The following is a 26,559-nucleotide window of genomic DNA, read 5'->3' on the forward strand; positions in this document are numbered from 1 at the left end:
AAGGTAAACACACAGAGGGAGAGAGAGAGAGAGAAAAACAATCCATGAGACTCACTACTGCAACGGATGATTGAAAGAAAATTCCACATTGCATGGTGTTCACGTTGGTAAAAAGGTTAATATGAGCGATCAAAAAACATAATCCATTCATTGAGCACGGCTTTGATTCCTACCAGTATCAACAAGTAGTTAGTAAATAACTATCAGACTTCCTGTTGTGGCTTTTCAAAATAAGACTCCATGAATAGTATCATAAGAGAAAGCAGTGTACTATGGTTACTCAATACAGGTTTTAATTTGAAGTTCATACTGGTAAGTTCCTTTCTTCCTCCTACTTTCTCTGCAAAGACAAAATAGAACAAATCCATTCTATTCTCAATAATAAATAAATAAATGCAATTGCGCAACTCAGAGCAAAATGATTGATAGTAAGGAACCAAATATGCCCTTACATTGCCTACATAATCTGTAACTCTGAGAGTGTAAATGGACCCATAGGGTCCATTTGGTTCCATTTATTTCCAACTAAAAATGTGATGTGTTATATTTGTCCAAGCTTTGCTGTTGTAGATGTCCAGTGCCATATCAAACAATCTGTAAAAACTGTCGCTACCTGTGTCGCAATGTGACAGCTTTCAGATCTGCTATTTTCAAATAGCCAATGTAAAGGTTTCAACTGGTTACGCTGATTTTGATGGTATATTATTTTGCTGTGGACCCTCTGGAACCCCCTCAACGACCCCTAGGCGTCACCAGACCCCAGTTTGACAACCATTGCTCTAAAAGCAACAACTGGGAAGGGCCATGGGCAGTCCTTTCATGAGGATGAGGAGGGACTAGGACAGGTGGGTGGTCTTGTAGGAGGAGGCGGAGGGACTGGTTCAGGTAGGAGGTGCTAAGGTGCTAAACCAGGTATACTTAATGAACTGGAGGCGTGTCCACATAAAGACATAATTTTAACACTTTCTTTAAAAAAACAACAACAATATAGTCAATTCAATTAAGTTCCCTCATATTATACAAATTACATCCTGCACATAATTCTGCATTCATTCAAACTCTGAACTCTGACTGAGGAGGGAGTCTGGGAGATAGATGGGTTATTGTTCAAATGATCTAATGGTCTAATGACCATTGTCCTGATGTGAAAGAAAATATTTCCAAAGAAGGAAAAGGAAAACGGTAAACTTCCCCAAATAGAAGCCTACAATACAGTAGGTGTTAACCTATCCATCCGTAGCCATGAAGTAAAATGTCTTGAACATGGATGTTGATGGATTGAGAGAGGGGCCAAATGACTGAGAATAGCTCCATAGAGGCAAAGGATGAAAGGTGCAACTGTGTGGGCGGAGTTAAGCAGAAAGAGAGATATTTAAGGGTGATGACCACCTGCCACCAACACAAAGCAAACATGGCCCTCCATAGGCCACTATATGGGCTATGCCTGTTGGTCGTCGTGCTGTTCAAAGGTAAAGCTAAGCTTTGTTTTTTTTAAAAACAATGTTGTTTCCTCTGTCCTCTCTTGTGTGTGTATTAATCAGTATAAACTACTGATTCTGCTGTAAAGTATGAGTAAACCATTAGTGTCTTCAGTTTGAACTTCTATATTTTAAATGTTTATTGGGCTGGTTGTTCGTTTGGACTGATTTGTTGTAACAACGTTTAAGTATCTTTACTCATTTGTGTACTAACAAGTATGTTTTACTAATTTTTAAGTATTTTTAAGTTATTTTACTAATTTTATGCACTTTTAAGACGTTTCTACTCATTTTAACAACGTTTAAGTATTATTTTTTACTAATTTTAACAACTTTTAAGTATTTTTACTCATTTTAACAACTGTGCATGCATGTGTATATTGTATGTACGTGTTATGCCTGCCTTATTTGACGTGTACTTAGCCATTGGCTTAAGAGGTCATAATAAAACTGAAACTGTATTGTACCAATGATCAATGGGCACTACGTTATTGTGAGCTGCATTGATATAGCAGAATATATTTTTTCTAGTTATTTGTACTAGCCCATGGTTTTGGTGCATTGTTTGTCTTCGGCCTTTAAACCCAAACTGAAGAGCAAGGCAGATGAAGGAGATTCATAAGAGTTTAGGTTTCTGGTCGTTTCCAGTTGCAATATCATTTCACAGTGATAATTGATGTGGACTTAATATTCTTCAAATGCATTTGGTCTCATTAAGAGCTGATAGATGCCTTCTGTGTCTTTTTATTTCTATTTTAAGTCAACTGTGACCAGAACCTTCGGTAACACTTGCACCCTTACATTTTCTTTTACAAAATTCCCCAAGTTTCTTTGCTTTGTGAAGACACACGCAGTCAGAGTCACTCATACTTAACCCATGTCATTTTAGATTTTAGCTATATATACAGTATAGCACATTGGTTCACCATTATTTTATACTTTGTTTATTCAAAAATAGCAGATATACAAGCTCATCTGATATTTTTTGAAAGAATCGTGAAAATGTGTGCAAAATCTGCAAATCTTTGAGTTCCAGGAGTCCCTGGAACTAAATATTATGAGATGGGGGTTGGCGGGCGAATACACAAAATTGTGGGGGTCCTTGAAATGAAAAAGTTTGAGCACCACTGATCACTAATCGGCCTCAGGTCTTAATGGGTTAAAGTACAAGCGTGATCTAATATGAGAGTGACGACACTAGCGTCAGCGTTGAAAATGTTTGGAACTACAGTTACAGTCCATAGCGGCCCGCTTAGCGGCGAGGTCAAAGCGTGTCGTAACTCTCTCTCTCTATGGGTCTGGCATGACTCACACATGCATGGAAATGCTCCATATTATCAAACTGTGCTGTGTACTGATCATTACAAATGTCTTTCTTTTCTTTCAATTTCAGGCTGTTACTCACAACCATCAGTGTCTGGTAAGCATCCAGGTTTATCTGCACTGTTTGTCTTTAAGTTCATTAAATGTCACTTCTTGCAGCCGAATTAATGTATGAAAAAGAATTGCTTATTTTCCTAAAGAGCAGCTAGTAGACTGTGAGGAATTGGGCAATGGCACTGCATTGCAAGTCCCCAGGACTTCTTTGTGTTATCGTTTTTTAGCCCAAGTGTTTTACTGTACTTCCGTGCTGTTTACATTTTTAACTACTTAAGTATTCAATCAATCAATCAATCAAAATGGAGCGTGATTCTAACACTGTTAGAGTTAGCAGTTATTTCCCACGTAAGAAAACCTTGTTGCTGTCGGGGGAAAACCTTATTTCCAAAACCGTTACTTTTCAGGAAATGGATAAAAAATACCTCTGTTCCAATGGATCTAGTGTAGTTAACGTTAAGGCACAAGATCTTGTTAATACTTTACATTGGTTAAATGTTGATAAAAAACCCACTACAGACTTAAAGACTTTCAACCTGGCAATCCGATTCGGGGCGTGTCATAGGCGAGGAATAGGCAAGCAAATGCAGCGACGCGTTGTGAGTGAGCTTGTCCATCAGCTATTTTTAGCAAAAGCTTTCCCACAATACGGATGCTGGGGGTTAAGTGGTTAAGAATTCAAGCTATAAAGTATAATATTTATGCAGCAATGTACTGTAAAATAGAACATGTTAGACTTATACAACAATTTCATACGACTAACTTGCAATACATTGACTACTACTACTACTACAGCTGCTGCTGCTGCTAGTAGTACTAATAATAATAATAGTTGTAATAATAATAATCATTAACAGTTCCCTTTAACGATTCCTATAGAGGGTTCCAAATGGCCCCTCACGGGTCTGTAACTCTCAAGAGTGTTCAAAAGGAACACCATAACTGGACCACCATAACTTGCAGAGTTATGGTGGTCCTTGAAATTAGAAAGTTTGAGAACCACCGGTGTTGTAATCGTATATAGCCGACGTGAACTCCACATAACCAGCTCTGACTGTGTGAATTGTTTCCGGTTCCGGAAATAATTCCAAATGTGATGGAACCGATTCCGGTTCCTCCGGATCCGGATCCCAACCCTAATGATGAGTGTGTTGTTTCGTTAGTGTGCGGCCAGGCTCCTATGAACAGCAAAATCGTTGGAGGAGAGGACGCGCCCCCTGGGGGCTGGCCTTGGCAGGTCAGCATACACAGTCCTCCTTATTACGGTCATTTCTGTGGAGGTTCCCTCATCAACAGTGAATGGGTGCTGTCCGCTGCCCACTGCTTCCCAAGGTGAACATTTTATGTATTAGTGTCCATATTAGTGGTGCAACAATCAAACTAATAGATTTTTATGTTTTTTTTATTGATAATTTAATGCAAAAATCCCTATTTTGGGCATGTCGATAGATCAGCTATTTTCATGAAGTATAAATGAAAATAACGGAACACGCTCGCGTTGCATGATGAACTTTATGTAAAAACGTCAGATGCTTGATATGTTTGACATTTCAAATCCGTTTCAATATGCAAATAACTCGACTTGTATTGTTAGAAGGGTGCATTCCAGATAATTTAAAGAGTGCTGCATACATCCCTAGGTATGTGCAGAAACCGGTTTATAATTTCAGGGTACAGCATAGTAGAACGTGATGCGAATATGCGTGCACAATGCACATACAACGGCCACGTGCCATGTGAATGGCAACAACGTGCCGTACAGCACGCTAAGTTACATTTCTCTGTGTGTGTGTGTGTGTGTGTGTGTGTGTGTGTGTGTGTGTGTGTGTGTGTGTGTGTGTGTGTGTGTGTGTGTGTGTGTGTGTGTGTGTGTGTGTGTGTGTGTGTGTGTGTGTGTGTGTGAGTGAGTGAGTGAGTGTGTGTGTTCCGAATCAGATCAGAATTCTTCTCAACATTCGTTATCCCCCCCTCCCCCCTCCCTCCACACACTCTCTTTCAGCTATCAGAACAATGAAAACATTACCATCTTCTTGGGTCGCCAATCCCAGGAATTAATGAACCCCAATGAGGTGAACAGGACGGTCTTAAAGGTCATCCGCAATCCTAACTACGATCAGCTGGCGCAGATGGACAGCGACATCGTTCTACTGAAGCTCTCCAGCCCTGTCACCTTCACTCCTTACATTCGCCCGGTCTGTCTGGCGGCAATGAACAGCACCTTCTACAATGGAACCATGAGCTGGGTGACTGGATGGGGGACAGAGGATCTTGGTGGTGAGTATAAGACAGATCTGGAGAGTGAGAACTAAGCAGCATGGTGAGGCGCGTTGTAAGAGATCACCACCAGTGTTGCCACATTCTGTGAGAGAAACAAGCAACCAGGTCTAGGAAAACCAGCCCAAAAGAAGCCACTATGGTGAGCTTGTAGATCGGCTATTTTCAAATAGAATATTGCGGGGAAATTATAATAAGCACATTGGCAACCCTGATCACCACCTACCAATATGTCTGTGGACTTCTAAACGCAAGGTAGTTGCTAGAATATCTGTAGTGGTTAGAGGTGGTCTCCTTACTCTTCCACTGAGAAATATAGACGCTGGTGTTGAGTAGGACACCTACTAGACTAGTTGACTGCTTGGTTCAAGTTCCAAGCTGCAGGGGAAATACATGTAGATGTTGTAGAACTGTCCACGTTTGTGGACGTACAAACGCCTGTGTGTATGATTGGATGTTGCGTACAGAGTGGTGTTTTCTTTTTTTTTGTTGGTAAGAAATAAGCCCTGACCACACATTAATGAAGGCAATTACACGCAAACAGCGTGGCGTTTCAAAACGCTGTTTGATGGTCATTGACAAATTTGACATACTCACAAGACCATTTTGTGCCTAATTTGGTGGGGTGGGGGGGGAAGGGGGTCACGTTTCGCCAACAGTGACATTTCTAGCATTTGTGGAGCCAGCCCCCTATGGGTGTAAGTGAAATCACTTTTGGCTCTGCATTGTTTAGATGCCCCTGAACGAGTGAAATTTGCGGCAGATCAGACTATGTGTTCATGATTTGTGGTCTTTTTTTCTAAAACAGGCCAGTGCTGCAAACTAATAGCTAATCGTAATGGAATCTGACAAATATGCCGGACCTTTAATATTATTTATTCTATCACTAAAGGTGTATTCATGAAAATGACTCCTTTTTAAATGTCTTCCATTAGTTCCCCTGGCCTCTCCCCAGAACCTTCAGGAAGTTGATGTTCCGATCGTGGGAAACAACCAGTGTGGCTGCTCCTATACTATCACAGACAACATGATTTGTGCTGGTACAAATGAAGGAGGAAAGGACTCGTGTCAGGTGACATATCGTGCTCTTTCTCTGTGATCAATCTATCACTCTCTGTCCATATCAATCTATTTTCATCAATATTTTTCTTTCATACAGTGCATTTTAATTCCATGCTTTTTTGACAATCAAAGGAGTAGTTCACCCATAAAATGACTTATTTGCTTACACACTCCATGAAGCCTTGAATTCATGGAGATTTTTTTGTTTCAGCCAATAATTTGATGAACAGCGGAGTCTTTGACTCAAAGAGTCTCCATTGAGTCTCTGCCAGTCATCAAATTGTTGGCTTAGGAAGGAGACAATAACTAAACAATCTCCATGAATTCAAGGCTTCATGGGGTGCGTAATTGGTAGAAAATAATACATTTTTTGGGGTAAACTACTCCTTTAAGGGACAAAGAGAAAAAGCTTCTTAAATGTATAAACAACATCATAAATCTCTCCTTTCATCAGGGAGACTCTGGTGGGCCAATGGTGAACCGCATGATGCACAACGGTACAGCCCACTGGGTCCAGTCTGGGGTTGTGAGCTTCGGTCGGGGCTGTGCTCTGCCAGGAGTCCCAGGAGTCTATGCTCGCGTGTCACAGTTCCAGGAGTGGATCATGATGCACATCACCACCGACCTGCCAGGCTTTGTCATGTTTATGACCCCCGGCACCGACAGTGATGTGGGTTTTCAGTGTCCTACAAAACCACCCATGACCACATATCCCACATGGCCACCCATGACCACACATGACCCCACACATCTACCACCACCCGTTAAACCGTGTGAGAGTCTATTTTGTGGTGGCCCAAACACCATCCATTTCTCCTACTTCACTTATGTCTTAACTCTTGCGCTGATGCTCTATAGCATGGCTGGTTTTGCGTAAGGGCTTTTCAAGGCACCAAGTTGCATTATGTTAAGTTTACTGTACGTTGCCCACAGGAATCTTCTCTTTACATTGCTTCTCTATTGTGTGCGGTTTCTGTTGCTTAAAGCCCCGTTGTGCGATATGTGCGATATGTGCTATATGTGCGACGCATGGCCTACTTATAGACCAATTATTTGTTTACTAACATTGAGACTGGACGCACAGGTGATTGTTTCACGCAATCAATTCCCAACCTGTTATTTCGGGGTGCGCTGGTTTCAGCGCTCCCCAACCCCCTCTTGTGTGTTGGCTAGTGAGGCGCGTCCTAGCGAGACCTGATAGAATGGGTTTCATCGCACGCATACTGGTTGCACGCATACTGGTTCTTATCAGTGTGACGTCGTCTGTTAAGGGGTCTATAAACAAGGTCAATAAAGCACTCTCCCCCTTCCCTTCACATGCATCCAACAGATTATGCAGCCAAAGTGAGCATACTTAGCTAATACCGGTCATCTGCCATAGTGGGAAGCATAGGGTGTGGGAGGGGTAGAGTAGATTTTAAAGACTGCAGGCTGATGCCAAAGGTGTTATCAACATATCTTGGAGTGGCTTGGAGAGGGGAGGTTTCAGCCTAGTTTAAGCTTCTGCAACTAAGTATCGTGTTAAGCACAGATCTTCTCTCCTGGGGGTCACTGGCACAACATATTTTCCGGAAAGGAGGGTCACCGGCCAAATACATATATCAATATTGGGGTCCCTGACATGAAAAGGTTTGAGAACCACAGGATATTAGGCACTGTTAATGTAGTTAAGTTTAGGTGTGTGATTGGTATGTATAATTATGGTTGGGGTAAAGATCTGGGGAGTCTAAAAGGAGTAGTTATCTTGTATCAGTTACACTCTCCATGAAGCCTTGAATTCATGGAGATTTATTTTTTGTGTCTGAGACAATAAATTATTGTCTCAGACACAAAAAATAAATCTCCATGAGAATACGACAAAAACTAAAACATGTCCACAAATTCACGGCTTCATAGGGTGTGTATTTGTTACAAGATAGGTAATCTTTCGGGTGAACTACTCCTTCAATGTCCTTTCTTTTACCAATGCTGTCTGATCAAACAATATCCACTGCCTAAAACATGTGTCAACTGTGGCTGGGGATTATTTGTATTATGTTCTATTAAAGGCATTATGAATGAATAATAAATAAACAAGATGCTTTGTTTTAAATGTTTTATGTTTTTTTTTTATTGTAGGGCCGAGTGCCCTCCAATTACTTTTTACAGTAGCATTATATTGTATAAAATAATGTCCTAGTTATGATAACTTCATATCATGGTTCAAACATATTTTTCTAGTTATGTTATCTATCATACCCCAAAAAGTCACACACACGAACGCATGCACGGACCCGGGCTAGCGCGCGCACGCACGCACGCACGCACGCACGCACGCACACACACACACACACACACACACACACACACACACACACACACACACACACACACACACACACACACACACACACACACACACACACACACACACACACACACACACACACACACACACACACACACACACACACACACACACACACACACACACTCTGACTTCTTCCAAAAGCTGTGCAACAGCAGGCATGCCATTCAAATTTGAAGACTTGGCAACAGCTCAACGGTGTGTTTGTTGCTGAGCAGGTTAGTTGAGCATCAGTCCCTCTGATTGAGCAATTCAGAAATACAGCTACTGTTGTTTGTTTTTGTTTATCAAGCTAGAAGCAGGCAGCTAATGTTAGCTAGACTCCCCGTTGTTCCGACTGGCCGCATTATAACAAACCCCAGTGGTGGAAAAGTAAAATATTCAATACTGCAATGTAGAAATACTCTACACTACTCTACTCTAATAAGTAAAAGTCCGGAATTTCAAATTTACTTACTTACTTAAAAGTACTGGAATCAAAAAGGTACTTAAAGTACCAAAAGTAGAAAGTAGTCATTATGCAGATTGTGCCATTTCACAAGTTTTCAAATGTATAAAATGTATACAAATCTTTTGAAAATAGCAGATCTACAAGCTCACAATGCGTTGCATCTGCAAAGTAACTAGTAACTAATGTTTTCAAATAATTGTAGTGGAGTAAAAGTAAAAGTACTGAACATTGGAAATACTCCATTAAAGTAAAAAACACCTCAAAATTGTCAAAAAAGTACAGAACTTGAGTGAATGTACTTGGTTACTTTCCACCACTGCCTAACCCTAACCTCACACTAAGCTAATGTTTATCAGACTATTGGGTTACATCTCTGAATAATGGGAGGTCTGAATTATGAGCGGACATCGCAGTGCCCGAGCATAGCGCTTCAGCGCTCCCGACGACCGGCGTTAACCGCTTGAACCACAGCATCGGTAACCTGAAAATAGCAGATCGACAAGCCCACAACGCGTCACGCTGTGACACGTTTTGAGCTTGTCCATCGGCTATTTTCAGCAAAGATGTTTAATGGAGAGCGAAAACAGAAAAGACCCTAGTAAAGAGCCCTGCACGGAGTCCACTCAACCACATAGGGTTTAAGTGGGTAAAGGCGCAGCGCCCTGGGCGCTTCAAGCTGGAAACAGTTCAACTTTTCGAGGAGAAGCTGCTCTTTTGTAACCTGACTCAGCCAGATGGGGGCGGTATTGTTCACAATACAGCATCCATCTGGGCTCGCTCAGAGAGTAAGGCCACTCCGCACCGCTGCGTGTGCAAACCAATCAGCGGCTGCTAGGGGCGGGATCTTGGCGAGACCGGATGTGACGTCATCGTGAAGCGCTGATTGCGTTCTTTCACGATTCATCATGGTTGAATAGTATACAAAAGAAGTACTGCTGGCGCAGGTACTATACGTCATGCAGACACGTCAATATGATTGTTTGATAGACGGTGATAGACAGACCCGACGTTGAACCATTAACCCATTTAGACCTGAGGCCGATTCTAAAACGCCTTTTAAATCCTGACCTGAGGTTTTCTCAAAAACTTCAAATATGTATTCAAAAATTACAGTCGCTAAATTCTGTACATAGCAACAACAACCACCCCAAAAGGGGTTCCCAGATTTAAAGGTATAGTTACGTATAGGGGTTCCCGGTCTAAATGGGTTACGACAACCATATGAAGTCTTACATTGTTCCAGCTAAGTTATTTGTGCTAATAAGTAATAACATAATGGTAGATCAGGACATTCGAGCACAGCAATGGTTGATCGGTTTGAACGTTGCGGGTGTTACTAAACGCTGCATGCGAGGAGCGCTATGGAAATGATATCGAAAAGCGCCCTCCTCCTCCCAACCAGAAAATTGCGTATTTACCCCCCTAAATACAGGGGCATTGTTCTGCTTGCTCTCAGTCCTTTTTTTCTGATGAGGTTTATTCATATTATAGATTGAATGTTGGCTGTTGTATGAGTGTTTCCATCGCATTGGGAAGTGGGCCCACGGTCTGCTGACCAGCACAGTGCAAATCCCCATGGGGAACTTGTTAATTAGTTTGATTGATTGATTTTATTAAAAGAAAGAGCACAATAGTACTTCCAACCACGTACACAAAGATATCAGAGAGGATAAAAACACAAGAAAGCCCTGAGGCTTATTGGCATGTACAGTATTTGTGCTCATTAAAAGCAACATTTGATTAAGCTATGACATTTGTCTGCGAAATTGAAATGTTTAAAACAAAATGCAAATGTCTCAATGAAGAAATCTATCTAGATATTTGAATTAATTCTTTAAACTATTTGGGCAGTGTGTCGTTTTCATTCGCTCGTAATCTTATTTAGATTAGGACACAGGACACTCTGACGCTCCCTTGCTGGTGTGACAATAACAAATGGGTTTCTTTCGGCCTGCCATTCAACCACAACATACATATTTGAGTTCAAATTATTCAAATTCTTTCTTTTGTCATTGCCTCATAAGCTTAGAGATGGTAACCAGTTTGCCTGAATGTTTGACAGTACATCATGCAATAGCCAACACATGCAATATCGGATTACAATACTGATGTAGATTAGGTGTACTTCTCTCACTCACATTCTCTGTGAGTTAGGTGAGGCTGTTGTCAAGAGCAAATGTGTGTACATGTCTGCACTTTGCTGCAAACATCTAATTTCTCTTTTGGGTCTTGAGCTATAAGGTTTGGGAACTATACTGATCTAGAATAAGTAGTGCTTAAAGTTGCTGTGCCCATTGCATAATTTGTGCATGTATGCTGGTTTCTTCACCACTACACACCAGTGACCTTTCTGGACAAGACTTGCCCTGTGTTGTTTTACTGAGTGAATAAAATAAAGGTACAACAACATATCCCTCTTTGTCAATGTCAAGTCACAATACCATAATCAACACAGGTTTCTCAACACAGTTTACCTTCCTATCACACTTAATTAATAGCAGTAACATTGTAACTCCGGTGGCTATACCCAAATTTACCTATTCCTCCCTACAAGGATGCCCCACCTCTGCAAAGATGTACAAAATCAGCCTAGATCACATTTTCTTCTGTCCCAGCCAAATACAAATGACAAAAGATTATTCAAATACATGTATTTGAAATGCGAATTTCAAATACATGTATTTAAAATACTGCCCATGTTTGCTCAGCACTCACACGTAATGTTGCTATGTTCCGCACTTACTGAATATATAAAACCAGAATTAGTTGCAGGTGCGGATTTATAAGGCTGGTGAAAATAATGCACCTGCTTATTTCTGTCATTGTATGTAGGCTACAGAGTTTCATACAATATGTGTTTCCATAAATTGACAAGTAACTTGCATGTATTGCCTCTTGTTTCAATTCTTGTTGCAAATGTGAAGTACTCCCTCTTGTGGTACAAAAGTTAATTGTGAGCATCAGAGAAATGGCTTAGAATTTCAAGTCAGGCCAGATTCAACATTTCATCATTCAGGTGAATGAGGAAAGTTAATCATTTTGTAAAGTTTAACATATAGCTTAGAGAAAACGAATTATTATGTATGACCTGATTGATAAATAGAAAAATCAGATAACAGGACAACAATATATATCAAACTTATTTAGCCTACATTTCAAATTCATGTAAGAATGCAAGTATAAAGACAGTAACATTTTATATACATTGTGAGTGGTTACTGGTTAGTGATTAATAATGAAAACATATTTAATCACCCCCAGACAGGGCCGGCTGGTATCAATGGGCTAGTGGGGCTAAGCCCCCCCCCCCTATGTTATGGAATAAAGATGAGAAATTATTATTAAAATGTTTTAGAAGAGATTATTTCATATGCTGGTGGAACCTGGAGCAGCAACAGCATCAAATAGTTACAAGAAAAACACAAAATATGTAAAAATGGGCTGATTTCTTTTAGCCCAAATCAGCTTTGTGTCACAGTCAGGGGTCATCACCATGGCAGCTTCTGATACTAATAGACTCCTAATGTGTCATAGGGTTTATTCCAATGTGCTGCACATTTTAAAACATAGTGTGTCTGCATTAACTACTGAGCCAATTAACGACAAACAAATTAAATCCTAATTATTTTGGATAATAATAATTGAGTCTCATCAGTACAGACAGTGCTTCAACCTCAAAAGGGACACTTAGCTGCAAAGGTGAGTGGGTGCGTAATATTATACATCATATGGCTAATATAGAGATTGCTGGCTTTTCAAAAGACAGAGTTACTTGAGGACAGAAGGAGATCGTTCGGTTACGTTGTAACCTTTGTTCTTTGAGTGAAGAGACTATCTCTCCACCTCATACATATGAAATATGTTGGGTGGAGAGATAGTCTCGATACGATAGAGAACGTTCGGTTACGTTGTAACCTTTGTTCTCTGAGGCTATTAGGTTATTAGCAATCATTTCGTTTAGCTTAGTCTTGTTGTCTTCACCTGACTCATGAAATGAGCATGTTACTTTACGAGTCACCAAAGTTATTCAAGGCATTTTTATATGTTTCTACATTATAATGAAGAAAATATATAGGTTATATCTAAATTTTGTTTTCAAAATAAAAAATGTGCCACGGACATAGACATGTCTTGCCACGGACATGTTTGTCCGTGTACGGACATGTTGATGACCCCTGGTCACCCATGGTAATTGTTCGGGCCGGCCCAGTAGGGCCCAGTTAGGGCCTTAATTTTCAGGCCCGTTGATAACTCTTAGACAGACAGACAGAGTGAGTGAGTGAGTGAGTGAGTGAGTGAGTGAGTGAGTGAGTGAGTGAGTGAGTGAGTGAGTGAGTGAGTGAGTGAGTGAGTGTGCGCGCCTACAGAACACGCCCAGAATGTGAAGGGGACAAAATGCTTAACTGTCAAAGGGAATGAAAGAAAACACATTTCACTATAGCAGTTAAGGGTGTATCTGTCATTTCTACTTACACTGCATGTGCACCTGAATGTTAATGCATGCAGTGGCTGTAAGTGAAAATGCACGCGTGTGTGTGTGTGTGTGTGTGTGCGTGTGTGTGTGTGTGTGTGTGTGGGTGTGTGCGTGTGTACACATGTGCATTTTCATGTGAGATGGTAAGCGTTAGTCAAAATTCATGAGCATGATTCTTCCAGTGCATGCCTGCCTCCCTAGTTAAATGGGGATGTTTGTTTGTTTGTCACGTATACTGGTGTGGTGTAGACCAGTGGTTCTCAAACTTTTACATTTCAAGGGCCCCCCTTAACTCTGACAGCATACAAATGGGTTATTGTTCAAATGATCTAATGGTCTAATGATCATCGTCCTGATGTGAAAGAAAGTATTTCCAAAGAAGGAAGAAAAAAAAAAAACGTCCTCAAATAGAAGCCTACAGTACAGTAGGTGTTAACCTATCCATCCATAGCCATGAAGTAAAATGTCTTGAACATGGATGTTGATGGATTGCGGGAGTGGCCAAATATCCGAGAATAACTGCGTAGAGGCAAAGGATGCAAGGTGCAACTGTGTGGGCGGAGTTAAGCAGAAAGAGATATATGTAAGGGTGATGCCCACCTGCAGCCAACACAAAGCAAACATGGCCCTCCATAGGCCACTGTATGGGCTATGCCTGTTGGTCATCCTGCTGTTCAAAGGTAAAGCTAAGCTTTGTTTGTTTTTTTAAACAATGTTGTTTCCTCTGTCCTCTCTTGTGTGTGTACTAATCAGTATAAACTACTGATTCTGCTGTAAAGTATGAGTAAACCATTAGTCTCTTCAGTTTGAACTTCTATATTTTAAATGCTTATTGGGCTGGTTGTTCATTTGGACTGATTTGTTGTAACAACGTTTAAGTATCTTTACTCATTTATGTACTAACAAGTATGTTTTACTAATTTTTAAGTATTTTTTAAGTTATTTTACTCATTTTATGCACTTTTAAGACGTTTTTACTCATTTTAACAACGTTTAAGTATTCTTTTTTACTAATTTTAACAACTTTTAAGTATTTTTTACTCATTTCAACAACTGTGCATGCATGTGTATATTGTATGTACGTGTTATGCCTGCCTTATTTGACGTGTACTTAGCCATTGGCTAAAGAGGTCATAACTAGAAAAAGTGCTCCTCGGAGCACAGGTCTCCGCCAGGTCAGGTACGTTATTGTGGCCTCCTGGTGGCGCTATAATAGGCCAATGTGAAAAGGGTGGCATTTCTTCCTCGGCCTAATAGAAATGTGTGTGTGAAATTTCACGGAAATCACAAGCTGCGTTCATGATTTGAGGCATTTTGTTCAAAACGGACCAACCTGCAAACTTTGGAAGCCAGTCTTAGGCAATCAGGATGGAATATGGGAAATGGGATGAATCAGTGTTGATCACATGACTATAGAGATACTGTGTACTGATTTGTGTGATGTTTGGACAAAATCTGTAGGAGTAGTATCAATAAATGTGTTTTGCACATATCGGCCTCCTGGTGGCGCTATAACAGGCCAATCTGATTTTTTTTTAAAATTGGCATTCAGGGAGTGTGCGTGCACAGTTTCGCAGCGGCCGGGCCAACGGTGTCAGAGATTAGCTGCTAACGGACGGACAGGACGGACGGACGGACGGACGGTAAAACATACTCTCTCGCCATGCCTTTCGGCCTGGCGGAGACAATAAGTCAAGCTACTTCCTTCAGTATTTAACATTTTCAGTACTGTTACTTTTACACCACTATACATATCAGAGGAAAATGTGTCGCGATGTGACGCATTATGAGCTTGTAGATCGGCTATTTTCAAAATATGAACTTGGGAAATGGGACATTGTGCGCAATGAGTACTTTCACTGTTGGTACTTTAAGTATATTTTGATGCCGATCTTGTACTTTTACTCAAGTAGGCTAAATTTTGAATAAAAGACTTGTACTTGTAACAGTATCTATATTGCAGTATTGATACTTTTACTGAAGTAAAACACATGTGAGTACTTCACTGTAATCAAGATGAAGAGCTGACATTGTTCTCTGATCTTGATTATGAGCGAACAAGCTTTCTGGTAAAACTTATTAGGTCAACATTATTCCCATAATGTTACCAAAGCTGTCTCTGTTCTCTGATCGTTTTATTCACAAGGATCAGATAACGTTTTCCTTTTCTGTCATTTGGATTCGCACGGATCCACTTGCATTTGAGACAGACAGCATTTTGAAAAGGTTCTTTTTTTTTCTTCCCGTTATAACTATATTCTGTGCCAGCCATGATAGCGGAGAGGTGCCACATTATGTGTGCTAGCATCCCTATTCTGGAAATTTCACAATAGGGGAACATTAAAAAATAAATAGAAACAACATGCAGAGGGGAAAAAAAAGGAACGGGTAAATGGTGCATCTACATAGCGCTTTTATCCAGAGCGCTTTACATAGAGTGTGCATTACGTTCACCCATTCACACACACATTCAGTGGTGGAAAAAGTACTCAAATTCTTTACTTAAATTAAAGTACCAATACTGCAATATAAAAATACTTAAAAGTAAAAGTCCAGAATTAAAAATGTACTTGAGTAAAAGTACAAAAGTATTGGCATCAAAATGTACTTAAAGTACCAAAAGTAAAAGTACTAAATATTTGAAAATAGCAGATCTACAAGCTCACAACACCTAGCGATGCGACGCGTTGTGAGCTTGTAGATCGTCTATTTTCAAATAGCCTATGTATAAAATAGGTTTAAAGTGGTTAATGTATATTTCATTATATCATAATTCATATCTGAAAAGTAACTAGTAACTAAAGTTTTCAAGTAAATGTAGTGGAGTAAAAGTACAATATTTGCCTCTGAGATGTAGTGGAGTAGAAGTAAAAGTATTGGAAATTGGAAATACTCAAGTAAAGTACAAATACCTCAAAATTGTACTTAAGTACAGTACTTAAGTAAATGTACTTAGCCTAGTTACTTTCCACCACTGCACACATTCATACACTGATGGTGGAGAAAACCATGCAAGGCACCAACCTGCTCATCAGGAGCAATCAGGGGTTCAGAGTCTTGCTCAAGGACACTTCAACACTAACTCTGGGGATCGAACTGGGAACCTTGCGGTTGCGATCCGGCCGCTCTACCGGCCACTCTATACCCCTAAGGTAGAGTGTCTTGCATTTGAGACGGACAGCATTTTGAAAAGGTTTTCTTTTTTGGTTGTATTTTCTTTTTTTCCCCCGTAATAATAATATTCTGTGCCATGCAGCCATGATCAGTGGCGTGCACAGACATTTTGAGGGGCAGGTGCTCATGTAAATTATTCTTTTTTTGTTTACTTGGTCTGCTCTTTTTTCCCTCTACAGTCTACACAACTACCTCTTTGCCAAAAATAGCAGATCTACAAGCTCACAACGCCTCGCTGCGAGGCGTTGTGAGCTTGTAGATCTGCTATTTTTGGCTAAAGTTCTCCTCAGAAAAGGGATGCTAGGTTTCGAGTGGTTATGGTAAAAAGAAAAATCTCATCACATAAAGATTTGGCGGACCCCCTGTAGTAACTCTGAGGACCCCCTAGGGGTCCCGGACCCCCTGTTGAAGACCCCTGCTGTAAACTGAAAAAAAATTTTTTTTTTTTTTTTTTTTATCAAAAGGGCACTTCTGGTCAAGAGGGCAAAGGGCAGGTGCTGTAGCACCACCTAGAGTCTATCTGTGCACGTCCCTGAGTTGTGGAGAAACTACAACTACTAACTCTTGTTATACTAGACAGCCTGAGGCTGCTTTGAATGATTGGCCAAAGAGGAAAACAATTCAACCATCTCTCCACCAATCAGAACCTAGCATACATGTGCTCCATGTTGGCCAATTAAAGGGACTATGACACGGCCCGAAAATATCATGTGTTATACTGTACGTCACGTGGGCTCTATGAAAACAGTTTGAAAACCGCGAGATCATGTATTGTACAGTGGCTCTGCTCTGCTCCGCTGACCTGTCCTCTCGCACTGTGACTGCATGAAACAGACCGGGACAAAATGAGGAAGTGACCTATACATAATTTGTCTTTTATTTGTAAATGTGGTTATAAAAAAAATATATTCCCCTTCAAATCTCTTAGTTTTACCAACATTGTTCATGTGAAGTAGTTTATTTATGCTTATTTGTTGAATTGGTAAAAATCGCTATTGTTTGAACGCAAACATGGCTCTGTCTCTCCGAGGGTGCTCTCAGCTCTCCTCGGAGCCGCTCTGTGCCGCCTCTGGTCGGCGGAGAAATGGAGACACGCATGGCGGGTTCGTGGCCGTCATACTGTAGCTTGTTTCTAAACAAACTATTCATTGTTTTATTCATTCATTCTTCGGCATCTTTGGTTGATCATCTGGGTTACACAAACAGTAAGCTGAGTGAGCGCAGTTTCATTCACAACACTAGCCTCGTCACGAATCTCTCCCTCAAAGCGCTGCCTGTAAGCACTAAGCAGACATAGCTGCGGAGTAGTGGGTAAAGCCGCCCAAGACCTCAGTGGACGGACGGGGATAAATACGAGTATTGTGTCACTCACCAGCAGTGTTGCCAGATTGCGAGAGAAATACGCATCTATATATAGATGCAAGATTCGTGAGTTGCTGTGATAGGAGAAGGATATCAAACGGAACACAACCACCCTATAGACTAATCATTGTGTATATTCCTGCACAGTGCACTATACCTGCACCCACCCAGTGATCTTGGTACATAGAAATAATTGATCTATTGAAGATTCTGACTTTCAAATGTACATATGTTTTGTTTTGATTGTATTGCTGTATTGCTGTATTGTTGTATTGTGCTTTCTGCTTTGGCAATGTAAACGTATGTTTTCTCATGCCAATAAAGCCCTTTGAATTGAATTGAATATAGAAAATAGCCGATCTACAAGCTTACAACGCGTCTTCATCAAGTCGCTTATAATAAGCAGACATGGCAACACTGATCACTCCGGCCTCTACGTCGTGCCCCCACGGCCACCTGACTACAGGATTCAAAATTCAAACAGCGACCAGTCCAGTACCTGACTACCTGTGTGTTTGTTTATATACCCGGCATGGAATCCAACATGGATGAGTCGCATGATAGCCTGGTGGGTTCTGTGGAGGACTTTTCCCCCCCACCTTCATCTCCACCGCCAGACCTCACTGACGGCAGTGAAAGTGAAGACGACGAGGCCTATCCATATGAAGCGTTTGGTGTACAACCGTATATGTTTGAGCCAACCGTCGAACCCGGTGTTGTAGCCCCAGCAGCAGAAGCCGAACAGTCGGAGCCACATGTCCGAGAAGGGTTGGCCGCAGATCAATGGTAGGTTTGCGTTTATATTGTTGTTCGCTTGGATGTAATAAATGGGGGTAAAATGATGTGTGGTTGCTAGAAACATTGGTGTTTTACCTTATTCAGTATAATTCAGTTTCGTGATTTTCATCTATGTATTTTCATCATTCCTTCTAACTCTATGGACCAGAGCTTCTGTAATGTTCTCTAGAACATTGGTTCTCAAAGTGGGGTCCGGGGAGGGGGTTCCAGGGGTCCCCAGCAAAATGTGTGAATATAGCATCACAATAATTTTATACTTTGGCTATTCAAAAATAGCAGATCTACAAGCTCATGAGCTTGTAGATCTGCTATTTTTGAAAAATCTTGAAGACTTGTGCAAATCTTTGAATATATTTATTATTATTATTCTGGGGGTCCCTGGCACAAACAAATTTTCAGATGGGGGTCCGCGGCCAAATATATATCCATTTGGGGGTCCCTGGCATGAAAAAGTTTGAGAAGCACTGCCTTAGTGCATGTATATAACTAGTGATTTAGAATCACATGGCAACTCCACACACACTCTGTGGTGTAACTTCACCACAGAACAATGGCATTATTCCAATAGAACCATGACACTAACGGAGTCATCTTACTAACAAAACCATGTCATTTTCACATATCACCTTGTTATGTCTAACAGATATCAATAACAGACCCATGTCAATAAAAGACACCATGTCATTTTCACTTCGAACTGTAATGTCATTGGTCTTGTGGTCTTCAGTAACAGATGTCACTAACAGAACCTTGTCACTAATGGAACCATTTCATTTTCACATCTAATGCCCTTGATGTCATGTAACCTTCCTCTTCCTAGGTGCGAGTGTGGTCGTTGCCAGCTCATGGCTTCAGGTCGGGAGAACAAATGCTGCAGAGAGTATTTGGAGGTGGGTGCTATTTCAACATGACAATTTCAGGGTTTTTTTTCAGTGTTTGTGTTGACAGTAAGCATATAGCTTGAATTTTAATTCTAAAATGTGCACCCATCATTCACACCCCTGTAAATGTAAGCCAAAAAAAAAGGTATAGCTATTCTATAAATATTACTATATGTGACATGTCCATGGCAATTAATCTACAGATCTCTAGCTATTATCTATCTCTATCTTTTTAGATCTATGTGAATGTGAGATCTATCTATATATCTATCTATCTAGATATATCTCCTCCAAGGCTAATGATTATGGTGAGGGTTGTGTGGCAAAAAAATAAAGCTGTCCATGACTCGGTCTGCTTTCTAACAGGTGATGGACAAGTTTGGACAGGTGGAGACAGAGCTGCATTGCATCACAGACCATCCTGGTTTTGCCGCTGTTTGCCTCAGTCCCTGGGTCCTGCAGATGGAATATTCCATCATGCTGCAGTATTATGGGCCACTTGCTCCTACACCTCAAAATGAGTCCTTGGAGGCGTAAGTATTTCTGGCTAACAGTAGTTTACATATCTGGCTGACTTTCAAGTCATTGATTATATCGTGGGTGTACCAAATCAGACCATCACATCTAAAAATGTTTAGTAAAATAAGGGGACCGTACCTATGTTCCCCGGGTCCTATGTTCCCCGCTTTCCTAGGGAGAGCGGGTTAGTGGGGGAACATAGAACCCGGGGAACATACTATAGGGATGACCCCAAAATAAGCATAGCATCCCGAGTGCAGTACATCTTGTCTCACAGCCTGTCTCTCTGTCCAATAGGCAGTATCGGCACACAGCCTACCGGACGTTTGTGCGCTGGTGTTGGGGATATCTGGGAGAGCATAACAGAAAGGTTGTTCCCTCCTGTGCGGTCACCAAGATTCGCTCTACCTTTCCTGACACGGCTGGGAATTATGTAGGCTTCAAGCTGCCCCCTATCACTACCCACCTTACCAATGCCTAATTTGTAAAAGTTACAATAAAATTTAAAAAAATGTTTATGGTTGTGTTGTATTTCTTTACGGAAATGTTTCATTGACAATATATTTACAATGACTTCACAATTTCAGTGTGTATTTACCATCATTTATTTACAATATTTACTGTGACCTGGGGTCATTGCCATGTTGGCTTGCGGTGGACATTTTGTCAAAATTACATTTTTGACACAGACATACAACATGAGCAGATCAGGAGAATGTTATTCTGATGTATTCTGGAATGTTGAGACAAAAAGACGAAAAATGCATATTTGTATCCTGTGTGTTGAGCATTTCTGTTGGGACGGCTGTGCAATTTGTGTTGTGACTAAGCATACAAGAGAGCCAATTTGAACATTTCTGTTGGTACTTTCCACTCTGTCCATTGTCCTGTTGCAAACTTATATTCAACTAGAAAAAGTGCTCCTCGGAGCACAGGTCTCCGCCAGGTCAGGTACGTTATTGTGGCCTCCTGGTGGCGCTATAATAGGCCAATGTGAAAAGGGTGCCATTTATTCTTAGGTCTTTCACGGCAATCAGACACTGCATTCATGATTTGAGGCATTTTGTTCCAAAAATGTGTTTTGCTAAATTAGACCTGCTGGTGGCGCTATAACAGGCCAATGTGAAAAGGGTGGCATTTCTTCCTCGGCCTAGTGGGAATGTGCGTGTGAAATTTCACGGAAATCGCAAGCTGCGTGCATAGTTTGAGGCTTTTTGTTCAAAACGGACCAATCCTGCAAACTTTGGAAGCCAACCATAGGTAATGAGGATGGAATAAGGGAAGTCGGACAGATCCGTGTTGATCACATGGCTATAGAGATACTGTGTACCGATTTGCATGACGTTTGGATAAAATCTGTAGGAGTAATGTAAAAAAAATGGGTTTTGCACAAATCGGCCTCCTGGTGGCGCTACAACAGGCCCATGTGAAAAAATTGAGGTTCTGAATTGGCATCGAGGGAGTGTGTGTGCACAGTTTCGGAGCGAACGGGCCAACGGTGCCGGAGATTAGCTGGTAACACACAGACAGGACGGACACACACACGGACACACGGACGGACGGACGGAGGGTAAAACATACTCTCTCGCCATGCCTTCGGCCTGGCGGAGACAATAAAACTGAAACTGTATTATACCAATGATCAATGGGCACTACGTTATTGTGAGCTGCATTGATAGCAGAATATATTTTTTCTAGTTATTTGTACTAGCCCATGGTTTTGGTGCATTGTTTGTCTTCGGCCTTGAAACCCAAACTGAAGAGCAAGGCAGATGAAGGAGATTCATAAGAGTTTAGGTTTCTGGTCGTTTCCAGTTGCAATAACATTTCACAGTGATAATTGATGTGGACTTAATATTCTTCAAATGCATTTGGTCTCATTAAGAGCTGATAGATGCCTTCTGTGTCTTTTTATTTTTATTTTAAGTCAACTGTGACCAGAACCTTCGGTAACACTTGCACGCTTACATTTTCTTTAACAAAATTCCCCAAGTTTCTTTGCTTTGTGAAGACACATGCAGTCAGAGTCACTCATACTTAACCCATGTCATTTTAGATTTTAGCTATATATATAGCACATTGGTTCACCATTATTTTATACTTTGTTTATTCAAAAATAGCAGATATACAAGCTCATCTGATATTTTTGAAAGAATCGTGAAAATGTGTGCAAAATCTGCAAATCTTTGAGTTCCAGGGGTCCCTGGAACTAAATATTATGAGATGGGGGTTGGCGGGCAAATACACAAAATTGTGGGGGTCCTTGACATGAAAAAGTTTGAGCACCACTGATCACTAATCGGCCTCAGGTCTTAATGGGTTAAAGTACAAGCGTGATCTAATATGAGAGTGACGACACTAGCTTCAGCGTTGAAAATGTTTGGAACTACAGTCCATAGCGGCCCGCTTAGCGGCGAGGTCAAAGCGTGTCGTAACTCTCTCTCTCTATGGGTCTGGCATGACTCACACATGCATGGAAATGCTCCATATTATCAAACTGTGCTGTGTACTGATCATTACAAATGTCTTTCTGTGCTTTGAATTTCAGGCTGTTACTCACAACCATCGGTGTCTGGTAAGCATCCAGGTTTATCTGCACTGTTTGTCTTTAAGTTCATTAAATGTCACTTCTTGCAGCCGAATGAATGTATGAAAAATAACTGCTTATTTGCCTAAAGAGCAGCTAGTAGACTGTGAAGAATTGGGCAATGGCACTGCATTGCTCACTGTCAGGCAGAAACCATATCTCCATATTTCATCTTTTTGTGTTTTTTTTTCTCTTCATAAACGAATGCCATATTGTATTGTCAGGGACCGAGTTGGTCGGAAGGAGAGACACAGGGAAACGTGGTTGTTGGTTTAAAAGAATGTTCCTTTTTTTGGTATTTTCTTTTTCTTTTTGTGCTTTGCTTCAAAATAATCAAGCAATAAATGTGCTCAAAATAAACAAATCAAACTAAATAACTAAACAGAGAAACACAACTGAACTAAAAACTGTACAAAAAACTGAACAAAGACTATAATTGAAACACACACTCAAAACCCCTGCCCCACCCCATGGTATTGAGGGACTGTGGTGTAGTCCAATTTCTCCAATTAGCTGTAGATCTGGAGCAGCTGATCCCCATTGCTTTGGCCAGCCCATCATGCCCATGTATGTTAGTCAGCCACTCCCACAGAACTGGTAACTCAAAGAAACTCAGTCAAATCAAAGGCCAATAAACTCATAGAATAACAAATAATAAATGATGTCATTTCAACTTGTTAATAATGTCCAACTGAAAATAAACACACTAAATATATAAACCAAAAGGAAGAGTTACCATACATTATAGTCTCTTATGTGTGGCTGCTGAGTCAGCCATCACATGTATACTTTATCGCATGATAGCGTCGTGCAAAAGTAGAGGAAAACAGCCAATCTACAAACAACGCTTCCCAAAGGCAACTATTCCCTCTGTGGATGGACTACATGTAGAGATTGACATTAAATCCCCTTGAAATGAGGCGTCATGCACTGCTGCCGATTTTCCTTTTTCTCCTCTGTAAATATAGCTATTGTGTATTTATTGATGACATTTAATGTGTTAACATTCTATGCTCTGTTGATTCATTGAATACATAGGACCACGATGGAAACAAGTCCCCAGGACTTCTTTGTGTTATCGTTTTTTAGCCCAAGTGTTTTACTGTACTTCCGTGCTGTTTACATTTTTAACTACTAAAGTATTCAATCAATCAATCAATCAATCAATCAAAATGGAGCATGATTCTAACACTGTTAGAGTTAGTAGTTATTTCCCACATAAAGAAAACCTTGTTGCTGTCGGGGGAAAACCTTATTTCCAAAACCGTTACTTTTCAGGAAATGGATAAAAAATACCTCTGTTCCAATGGATCTAGTGTAGTTAACGTTAAGACACAAGCTCTTGTTAATACTTTACATTGGTTAAATATTGATAAAAAACCCATGACACGCCCCCAGACTTTCAAACTGGCAATCCGATTTGGGGCGTGTCATAGGCGAGGAATAGGCAAGTATGTCAAATGCTGCAACGCGTTGTGAGTGAGCTTGTCGATCAGCTATTTTTAGCAAAAGCTTTCCCACAATACGGATGCTGGGGGTTAAGTGGTTAAGAATTCAAGCTATAAAGTATAATATTTATGCAGCAATGTACTGTAAAATAGAACATGTTAGACTTATAATTCATACGACTAACTTGCAATACTTTGACTACTACTACTACTACTGCTGCTGCTGCTAGTAGTAGTAATAATAATAGTTATAATAATAACTAGAAAAAGTGCTCCTCGGTGCACAAGTCTCCGCCAGCAGACTTGTGTTGTGAATGTTGGGAATGTTCTAATTCTTATGTTCTAATTCTTACAAAAAATAGAACATGTTACTGTGTCATAGTAACATGACACAAGTGTCCTATCCGTCTGTATAACTGTCCTATCCGTCCTGTCTGTATAAGTGTCCTATCCGTCCTGTCTGTATAAGTGTCCTATCCGTCCTGTCTGTATAAGTGTCCTATCCGTCCTGTCTGTATAGGTGTCCTATCCGTCCTGTCTGTGTAAGTGTCCTATCTGTCCTGTCTGTGTAAGTGTCCTATCCAATTGTTACAGTATCCGCCATTTCTCAGCCATTTCGTGATTATTCCTGTCTTACCTCACTTTGAAAGAGGCATAGACTCTTTCAAAGTGACACATGTATTTATAGGCCGCTATACGTCACTAGCCAATCAGATCACACTATTTCACCGTATTGTCACGTGTCACGTGAGGCTTGACCAATGTTAGCTTGTTTCACGGAAAGTGAAAACAATGTCTCCTGGCGGAGACAAAGACAATAATCATTAACAGTTCCCTTTAACGATTCCTATAGAGGGTTCCAAATGGCCCCTCACGGGTCTGTAACTCTCAGAGTGTTCAAAAGGAACACCATAACTGGACCACCATAACTTCCAGAGTTATGGTGGTCCTTGAAATTAGAAAGTTTGAGAACCACCGGTGTTGTAATCGTATATAGCCGACGTGAAGTCCACATAACCAGCTCTGACTGTGTGAATTGTTTCCGGTTCCGGAAATAATTCCAAATGTGATGGAACCGATTCCGGTTCCTCCGGATCCGGATCCCAACCCTAATGATGAGTGTGTTGTTTCGTTAGTGTGCGGCCAGGCTCCTATGAACAGCAAAATCGTTGGAGGAGAGGACGCGCCCCCTGGGGGCTGGCCTTGGCAGGTCAGCATACACAGTCCTCCTTATTACGGTCATTTCTGTGGAGGTTCCCTCATCAACAGTGAATGGGTGCTGTCCGCTGCCCACTGCTTCCCAAGGTGAACATTTTATGTATTAGTGTCCATATTAGTGGTGCAACAATCAAACTAATAGATTTTTATGTTTTTTTTATTGATAATTTAATGCAAAAATCCCTATTTTGGGCATGTCGATAGATCAGCTATTTTCATGAAGTATAAATTAACGCTTAAAGGGATATTTCACTTTTTTTTTTTTTTTAACTGTCTGGGGGTCTCACAAAAGCCTGAGTAGACAATAAAATGACCAACATTTTTTTAAAGTGAAATATCCCTTTAAGTGGTTAATAGATGTGTTGTTATATATATATTTTTTTTTAAATAGTTGCACCCCTAGTCAGAGCCGGCTCAGCCAATAGGCAGAGTAGGCAATTGCCTTGGTCGCCCTATTTTATAATAGAAAAATATACATATTTGGGCCTGATTCACTAAGTTGTTCGTAAATAGTGCCTAAATAAAGTGACTAAAGGGGTGCATATTCTCAGAATCTGAGGGCGGAATATGCGCGTGTTGCATGATGAACTATATGTAAAAACGTCAGAGGCTTGATATGTTTGACATTTCAAATCCGTTTCAATATGCAAATAACTCGACTTGTAGTGTTAGAAGGATGCATTCCAGATAATTTAAAGAGTGCTGCATACATCCTTAGGTATGTGCAGAAACCGGTTTATAATTTCAGGGTACAGCATAGTACAACGTGATGCGAATATGCGTGCACAATGCACATACAACGGCCACATGCCATGTGAATGGCAACAACGTGCCATACAGCACGTTAAGTTACATTTCTTTGATAAGACTTTCAGTCTCTCTCTCTCTCTCTCTCTTGTTGACCTGGCATCCTAAGTGTGTTTATTTTTTGATATTATTTAATGTTTGAACTGATGATAGGTTATTGGTTCATCTATGATCCTAGATTACTGAGGCACTACACTATGCATTTGATGTATTACCTCGAGTTTATCTTGCTTACTGTAAATCACGTCTGCTAAATTTACACGGTGTCCTAGTTATTTGTGTTTGTGAAATAGCCTTATTTA

The 26,559-nt window shown here is 40.7% G+C and overlaps 1 protein-coding gene across 1 annotated transcript in view; it reads left to right on the forward strand.

Moving 5' to 3' along the window:
* Window positions 1–1,381: 1,381 nt before the first annotated feature.
* The window catches only part of LOC311034459 (transmembrane protease serine 9-like), a gene marked incomplete at its 5' end in the record, with an annotated part of 28,761 nt that continues 3,583 nt past the window's right edge, over window positions 1,382–26,559 (forward strand). Inside the window, 12 exons of the mRNA XM_084042339.1 lie at window positions 1,382–1,469; window positions 4,019–4,187; window positions 4,855–5,129; window positions 6,065–6,201; window positions 6,646–7,064; window positions 17,679–17,740; window positions 18,617–18,785; window positions 19,618–19,687; window positions 20,045–20,211; window positions 22,139–22,146; window positions 22,746–22,772; window positions 25,369–25,537. Coding sequence (XP_083898465.1) covers window positions 1,382–1,469; window positions 4,019–4,187; window positions 4,855–5,129; window positions 6,065–6,201; window positions 6,646–7,064; window positions 17,679–17,740; window positions 18,617–18,785; window positions 19,618–19,687; window positions 20,045–20,211; window positions 22,139–22,146; window positions 22,746–22,772; window positions 25,369–25,537 — 1,760 coding nt within the window. The remainder of the gene's footprint in view (window positions 1,470–4,018; window positions 4,188–4,854; window positions 5,130–6,064; window positions 6,202–6,645; window positions 7,065–17,678; window positions 17,741–18,616; window positions 18,786–19,617; window positions 19,688–20,044; window positions 20,212–22,138; window positions 22,147–22,745; window positions 22,773–25,368; window positions 25,538–26,559) is intronic.

Source organism: Gymnoscopelus microlampas (genome assembly GCF_963454915.1).
Source record: "Gymnoscopelus microlampas genome assembly, chromosome: 19".
NCBI classification, from domain to species: Eukaryota; Metazoa; Chordata; class Actinopteri; order Myctophiformes; family Myctophidae; genus Gymnoscopelus; species Gymnoscopelus microlampas.